Here is a 7,832-nt window from a genome sequence, read left to right on the forward strand (position 1 = left end):
TGAGGAAAAAATAAAGAGAGCAAGAAAGTCCCAGGCAACTAAACTTCCTTCCATTGCTCACTTTAATTTTTCCTACCTAGCTTCCTGCATTGCTCTGTCACCTGGTCGTTACCTGCTACTTTGTCATTACTTCCATACCTTCTAGTCAATACCAAAGTTTGTGCTCAAATTATTCAGTCTCTTGGAGGTTAAAAAGGGTATGTCCTTTACCTGGGTCCCCAAATTACACTTGGTTTTCATTAGAAACTGTGCCCTTCATAGTGAACTGAGTCAGGTTGGTCAGCATTCCTGAACTCCACTCAGAATTTCTCCTGTGCTGTGGAATTTCAGAATTTCAGGATCCACAGCTCCATGTTTAGCTCCCTGAGCTAACTCTACTCCCCAAATTCCTTTATCCCTTTCTGCCCCACGGATACTCCCAAAGTCCCAAGTATATTGCCAGCTCCTCCTACTGCTCTCTCCCACCCTATCACCCCATCTTTCAACCTGTTTCCCCATAATCCATCCCTCCAAATCATTGTCTCTTCTCCATATTCTGTTGGCACAGAAACATGTGTGACTCAGTGGGAGCAGGGACCTTGCCCTTTATTTTTATTTTATTATCACTTGAAATATTAGAAAAGTCATTAGAAAAGTCATGCACAGAAAACTGGCTGGATTTGAGGGGCTGAGAATGCCCTACCTCCTGCATTAACAAATATATACTTACTGTAAAAGCTTACAATAATATAGAGGTATATAAAGTATAAAACAGGAGCACCTGGGTGACTCAGTCGGTTAAGCATCCAACTTTGGCTCAGGTCATGATCTCATGGTTTGTGGGTTCAAGCCCCGCATCAGGCTCTGTGCTGACAGCTAGCTCAGAGCCTGGAGCCTGTTTCAGATTCTGTATCTCCCTCTCTCTCTGACCGTCCCCTGCTCATGCTGTCTCTCTCTCTCTCTCTCTCTCTCTCTCTCTCTCTCAGAAAGAAATAAAACGTAATTTTTTAAAAAATAAATAAAGTATAAAACAAAAGTTCCCCTCTCTCCTCATCCTTGCCTCCACTTCTCCAGGCCAACTACCCAGAGGCAACTAGTGTTCACATTTTGGCACTGTACCCTTCTCAACATTTTTCTGGGAGTGGGGCATGGTAGACATGAGTAAGAGTAGATTACTAGTCATGTTCCCTGCTCTAGGGGAGCACCTCCCCAGCATCCTGAAGCCATTAGGGTGAGTCCCTCTGCCCTGTCTCCCCCTAGACCACATCCAGTGAGAACATGAGAGACTTTGCCACCACCTTAAAGAACAAATTCCGCTCAAAGCATTATTTCAGCAAACACCCTCAGCGAGGTTATCTGCCTGTGCAATCAGTGCTGGAGGCTGACTACAGTGAGACGTGAGTACCAGTGGCTGAGCATGGGCTGTGGCCTTGCTGGGCTGGGGATGTGCTGTGTAGGGGCTGAGTCTCACGTGGGCTAGAGGAATGTTCCAAGGCAAACCTGACTAGTAACAAGGAAGTTCAGCTTGGGCCTGACAGGAATCTGGCCTGAGAAATAGATTAGAATCCAGTCTCTATATTCTGTTCCCATCAACTCTTGCCCATCTCCCTAATTTGGTGGTAGGGAGTGGGGATGGTTGTAATGAGGTAACAGACTGCTCAGCTACCCATTCTTTGGCCATCTGAGTCTGCTGCTTTCTTCTAGGCTGGCTTCTTCCCCGATGTTGCCACACGCCGACACACACTCCCGCATTGAACATTTTGCCAGCAGGTACCACCAGGTCTGGGAGAGGGAGGTTTTCAAGAGTCTAAGGGGGATGGGGTTTTCAGTCAGGGCAAAGAGAATGGAATCAAGACCAGAGGGACATGCAAAATGGAGTATGTGGCAGCCAGTGAGGCCCAACACTTAAGGGCAGTTGGGGCAGCCATCAAAGCTAATGATCCTATTGTGGGATTAGAGTCCTTGAGATGAAAGCAGGCCCCACATCCTGCTTTCCCTTTTGTTCCTGCTCTTTCTTCCCAGGCTTGCTGAGATGGAAAGTCAAAATTGTTCCTTCTTTAATGATAGCCTGTCCCCAGATGACAGCATGTAAGTTTTCACAGCTGCTTAATTTTCCAGGAATAATTCTCTTTGGGATCCCTCCACCACCATTTGGGAAGGATGTATCCTGAAGGGTGGGGGGAGTGTGGTGGTTAGGGTCCTAGAAGCCCCAAGGAAGGAAAGCTGCTTTTTGGGCACAGTATTTAGTTAGTAATAGAAGCCCTCTATTGACTGAGCGGCCATCTGTTCAGGTCCCTTCCTCTTGTAAGCTCCCATCCTTCTATGCCTAGTTTTGAAGGAAGAAGTATATGCCCTCATTTAAAGTTACAGAAATGAGTCATTATCCTATGCTCAAGATGCCAAAGCCCCATCTAGTACCACACCCTGGGGAGACATCAGGGACTTGACTGAAGTGTGAACAGAGAGATTCCCTGATGCTATAGCTCAGAGAGTGGCCCCTTATTCCTAGGGAGATTCCTGGCATTCTCAAGGGGCTTAGGAGCTACTGGTCAGTGGATCAAGCTGGCCCTGATTGGGACTTAGACAGGCAGTGAGCCCCTGGGCGAGTGAGGAAGCAATGGAGGATGTGGTCAGGGAACAGCACAGAGTGGGAAGTGATTTCCTCACTGTTTCCCAGGGGACTTTAGGTAGAACCCAGAAGCTCCAGCATCCTGAAAACCCTCTCTTCTATACCCTCAACCACAATCTCTGCCATCTTTAAACACTTCCATCCCTCTTAAACCTGAATATATAGCCTTTCCCCTTCTATGTGATTTAGAAGTGAATCTTCCAGCATGTCTCCTGAGACCTTATCTGGAAGCTGAGAACTCATGCCCTGATATGTTTCTTGGTTCAATCCCTGGCCACCTCCTTTCCTCTCCCCACACCCATGCAGAGATGAGGACCAGTACCTGCTACGGCACTCCAGTCCCATTACAGACCGGGAGACAGCCTTTGGACAGCAGGCTCCGTGCAGCCTGGCCACAGAAAGCAAGGGGGAGCTAGAGAAGATCCTGGCCCACTTAGAGGATGAGAACCGGTGGGTGTGGTGATGCCACAGATCTATGTGGGTTTGAGAGTCAAACAGCTTGAATTCAAGTCTTGATGCTTCCACATCCTTGTTATGTGGCCTTGAATGAGTCACTTATATTCTGTGATCCTCCATTTCCTCATCGGCAAAATAGGAATGATGATAATAGTATCTACCTCCTAGGGTCACTTGTGAATTTCAAAGAAAATCAGGCATATACATGTATTAGCCAGTACCTAGCTTATCATGAAAGTTCAGTAAATGCTAGCTATTCTAATAATTAGTTGCATCCTTTGAACTCAACCCAAATATTTTTCAAGTATCCAGTAGATACAAGCAGAGAGAATGCAAACACAGAGAATTACAGAAGAGAGTATGCATGTCTCTACCTTCAAGGAAGTTTCAGTGTTGGAAATGGAAAGAGGTACTTATCACTTACTGAAAGTAATAAAATAAGAGGAGAGCAGCACTGCATGGAGTGTTTGAAGACTGGCAGAAGAAAGATGAAGATTACAAGGATGACAATTATGTCCATAAAGTACGAGGGCCTGAGGAGGGTTCAAGCCACTTTGGGGGCATTCAGTAGAACCCAAAGTATTCCTCAGAAAAGTGCTTTTCAAACATTAGTGTGCATACAAGTCACTTGGGGAGCTGGGCAAAATGCATATTTTAATTCACAGGTCTAGGGTGGGGCCCAAGTTCTACATTTTTAACCAGTTCCCAAGGAAGGGAGAATGCCCATCAGACTACCTGGAGTGGCAAGTCCTCAGAACAGGGCTGGTCTGCCAAATCTTCATTATTGGTTCATTATTGGTTCAAGACAAGATAAGTAGAGAATAAGCTTTTAGAAGGCTTTATAGCAATTTGACATTGCCATGTCATCCAAGCACCTAATTAGTCGACTTTTCATTGAATAAGGTATAGACCCATTTGAGTGTTGTTGAACTTGTGTGGCATGTCATGTGTGGCATGAGCTGTGTACTAGCCTTACGCATTTAAACCACTTATTGGCCCACAGTGATTGAAAACCAACTCCAACCCCTGTCCCAGGATTTTGCTACAGATAGTTAGAGAAGCATTGCATTAGATCAGCAGTGGCCTGGCCCTGGAAAACATTGGTGAGAGAATGGTTCTGTTGCAAAAGTAAAGTCCCCCAAAGTAGACCATCTCTTTGGAACTTGTTTCTTGATGACTTAACATGGGTGTTCAAAGAGGCGGGTAGTGGACAGAAGAGGCAAGATAGGTGGTCTTTTGTATACATCTTCCACTCGAATCTAAAAATCTAAAAATGGAGTAGGTGAGTCAGTGGCCCTAATGCCTCATTTATTTGCAGACTGTATTTATGCCTGATTTTAAAGTCAGAATTAACCCCTGAAACAGCACATCAAAGCTCTGAGACATTTTTATATGAAATGCCAGCTCTCTCTGCTCCAAGACCCAAGGATGGCAGAATAAATGACATATATGCTAGAGAAGAAATGGATATGGCCATTCAAACAAGAATGGGGATGCGGATGGGAAGGCAAAGGGGTTGCTCACACTGAGGTATGAGGGGACATCCGGGACCTGGACAGTTAATACTTTGTTAGGGCCATAGGTCTTGGCTCCACTGTCCTTGACAGGATTCTCCAGGGAGAACTGAGGCGCCTGAAGTGGCAGCATGAGGAGGCTGTCGAGGCCCCGACACTGGCTGAGGGCTCTGCTGAGGTAGCACAGGACCACTGCAATGAGGAGCTTCTGGCTGAGGCCCGGATCCTTCGCCAGCACAAGAGCCGCCTGGAGACACGCATGCAGATCCTTGAGGACCACAACAAGCAACTAGAGTCTCAGCTGCAGCGCTTAAGGGAGCTGCTCCTGCAGGTGAGGCTGGAGCTGGGGGAAGGACCAGAGAAGCTCCCGAGGGGTGGGAAGCTGGAGAGGACAGCAAAGGGAAGGAACGAAAGAGCTCGTTGGCAGTGGCCGTTGGATGACTTTCTGAAGAGAATTGGGCTGACAATTAGGGAAGGTGGAGGAAAGAAGGGGCTGGTATGTCCCATTGCTCGGCCAATTCTGGGTGCTCACTTCCCCAACAACCCATTTGAATCTGGTATTGAAAGAACAAAGTTCAAAGACTCATCCAAAACCTTGATTTTGCTACCATGGCATTTTCTAGAAAGAAGCAGGTTTGGGCATGCTGGGCAAGATAAAAGAGTTTTGCTGGGAAGGGAGCTCCCTGTTACTGTTTGTCCCTTTCCTCCTTGAGAAGTGATATAGTAGGGGCGCCTGGGTGGCTTAGTCGGTTGACCGTCCGACTTTCGCTTAGGTCATGATCTTGCAGTTCGTGGGTTCGAGCCCCGCGTTGGGCTCTGTGCTGACAGCCAGCTCAGAGCCTGGAGACTATTTCAGAGTCTGTGTCTTCCTCTCTCTCTGACCGACCCCTGCTCATGCTGTCTCTCTTTCTCTCCTAGAAATAAATAAAAATATTAAAAAAAAAGAGAGAGAGAAGTGATATAGTAAAGCTATGGAGTCAGAGAGCCCAGAGTTTGAATGTGACTCTGCCAATCAGTGCCAGTTAGGTGTTAAGAAAGTGACTTAGCCTCACTTATCCCCAATTCCCCCATCTTTAAAGCAGGGATAATAATATAACTTCACGGAATTGTGAGCATATAATGAGGCAATGAATTGAAAGAATTTCGCATGATGCCAGGAATATAGTAAATACTTTGTAAATGTTACCTATCACAGCTGACCCTTGAACAACACAGGTTTGAGCTATGTGGGTCCAGTTCTGTGTGGATTTTTTTTTACAGTACAGTAAGTGTATGCTCCCTTCCTTATGACTTTCTTAATAACATTTTATTTTCTTTAGCTGACTTTATTGTGAGAATATAATATATAATACATATAACATATATAACAGTTTATTTACTGTTTATATTATCAGTAAGGCTTCTGGCCAACAGTAGGCTATTAGGAATTGGGTTTTGGGGGAGTCCAAAATTATATGTGGATTTTTAACTACACAGAAGGGAGTTCAGTGCCCATAACCCCAACATTGTTCAAGGGTCAACTGTATTGTCATTATATGTACCAAGTAATACCACCCTATGCCTCTTCCCCAGATCCTCCAAGGGATAGCCTCTAGATGAATTCCTGGAGGTCTTAACATATAATATTGTATCATGAACAGAGGATCGGGTGTACAACTCTATATTTTCAGAGAGAACTAGGTTTTAAATAGCTTAATTATAGCCAAGATGACAGCAAGAGACCTTTAGGTGCAATGCCATCCTTATACAAACTGGGAAACTTTGACACATGTTGTTGAAAGAAGAAGGTAACTGGTAACTAGATATTCTAAGAAGTTTCTTAAAAGGGAGAGTCGCTGTTTGGGGAACCACTAAAAACTTCTTAAAGTCCAAGGGTAAAGGGATGGGCATGAAGTCTCTAAAACCCTTTCTAAGCTCAGGAGTCTGTTAAAGTAAGGTCAGGAAAGCAAAGTCATTTAAGTCATGCCTTACCTCTTACTAGCCACCCACCGAATCAGATGGCAATGGTTCTGCAGGCTCGTCCCTAGCTTCCTCTCCACAGCAATCAGAGGGCAGTCACCCCCAGGAGAAGGGACAGACTACTCCAGATACTGAGGTGGCAGGTAAGTTCCCCCCAGCCCATCCCAGCCCCTCTCAGCCCCTTCCCTCTGTGGCTTCATCCTGCTCCAGATCTGCCCGAGGCTCTGCTAGGGCTGAGACTGGTTTCTCCTCATGAATTTGAGTTTAGCATCAGGAATGATTGGCTAATTGATGGATTCATTCATTTGCTTATTCTACACATGTGTACTGAACACCTCCTATGTACTAGACGTTGTGCTGGGATGACACAAATGCTGTGGGTTTGTCCTTCAGCTGGCAGCATCCTGCCTCAGCCCCTTGGCCTCATCAAGAAATCTCTAGTTCTCTTTCTAAATCTCTCTTTTCCAATGTAGATGATGTGGGGTCAAAGAGCCAAGATGTCAGCCTGTGCTTAGAGGACATCATGGAGAAGCTCCGCCATGCCTTTCCCAGTGTGCGAAGCTCTGATGTGACTGCCAACACCCTGCTGGCCTCTTGATGGAGCCAGATCCCCATCCTATAATCCAGTCTTCTCCTGGTTCTGGTCAAAGTCTTCCTTTAGCCTTCACCCAACCTTTCTAGTCCCTACCTGCATCCTCAACCAGAGTTATTTGGGCTCTGGGCAGCAGCAGGGATCTGCTCGTATGTGAAGTGGATGCGTGAGGACTGGGGGAGGGAGAAGCACGATTCCTCCAATTATAGAAATGTGTCCTTTAATCCTCAAGTTTGAGATCAGTCCTGTAAGTATGTCTCTGTTGTGGTCCAGGTAAATGGCACTTGGAAGCCATTCAGTTGGGGACAAGAAGCTGCCTTGCAGAGCTAAGCAGTACCCATCAACCCCTTTCCCTTCTCTATGGAATTACGGAGATAAGGAAACCTAATGACCCCAGGATTCCAGCATTATGAATTCACAGGAGTTAGCTCTACTCTCTGGCCCAGCTCAGGGAGTATCCCTGAGACCCCCTCCCCCCACAAAAAAAAAAGTGCCCCTGAAAATGTCTGGGCAACATGTGGCATATTATACTTGATCTTAGCGAAAAGGCTGAGAAGCGATCATGTGGCATATTATAGTTTAATGAAATATCTCTAGCCATCCTGATACTACTTAGATATTGTTTCCCCCTCGAATATCTGCAGTTCCTTCTGCCTCAGGCCCTGGCAGACTTTCCTCAATGGGGGGGGGGCGGGAACAATTC

At 46.0% G+C, this 7,832-nt stretch overlaps 1 protein-coding gene across 1 annotated transcript in view; it reads left to right on the forward strand.

The window, feature by feature from the left end:
- Nucleotides 1-7,254, forward strand: part of DRP2 (dystrophin related protein 2) — a 28,720-nt gene extending 21,466 nt beyond the window's left edge. Inside the window, 7 exon segments of the mRNA XM_077776439.1 lie at nucleotides 1,240-1,376; nucleotides 1,684-1,749; nucleotides 2,002-2,067; nucleotides 2,915-3,058; nucleotides 4,672-4,909; nucleotides 6,560-6,680; nucleotides 7,011-7,254. Of these exon segments, the coding sequence (XP_077632565.1) occupies nucleotides 1,240-1,376; nucleotides 1,684-1,749; nucleotides 2,002-2,067; nucleotides 2,915-3,058; nucleotides 4,672-4,909; nucleotides 6,560-6,680; nucleotides 7,011-7,135 (897 nt within the window). The 3' untranslated portion in view covers nucleotides 7,136-7,254.
- Nucleotides 7,255-7,832: the final 578 nt, after the last annotated feature.

The sequence above is a fragment of the Crocuta crocuta genome, unplaced genomic scaffold (genome assembly GCF_008692635.1).
Source record: "Crocuta crocuta isolate KB4526 unplaced genomic scaffold, BGI_CrCroc_1.0 scaffold1529, whole genome shotgun sequence".
Lineage (NCBI taxonomy): Eukaryota > Metazoa > Chordata > Mammalia > Carnivora > Hyaenidae > Crocuta > Crocuta crocuta.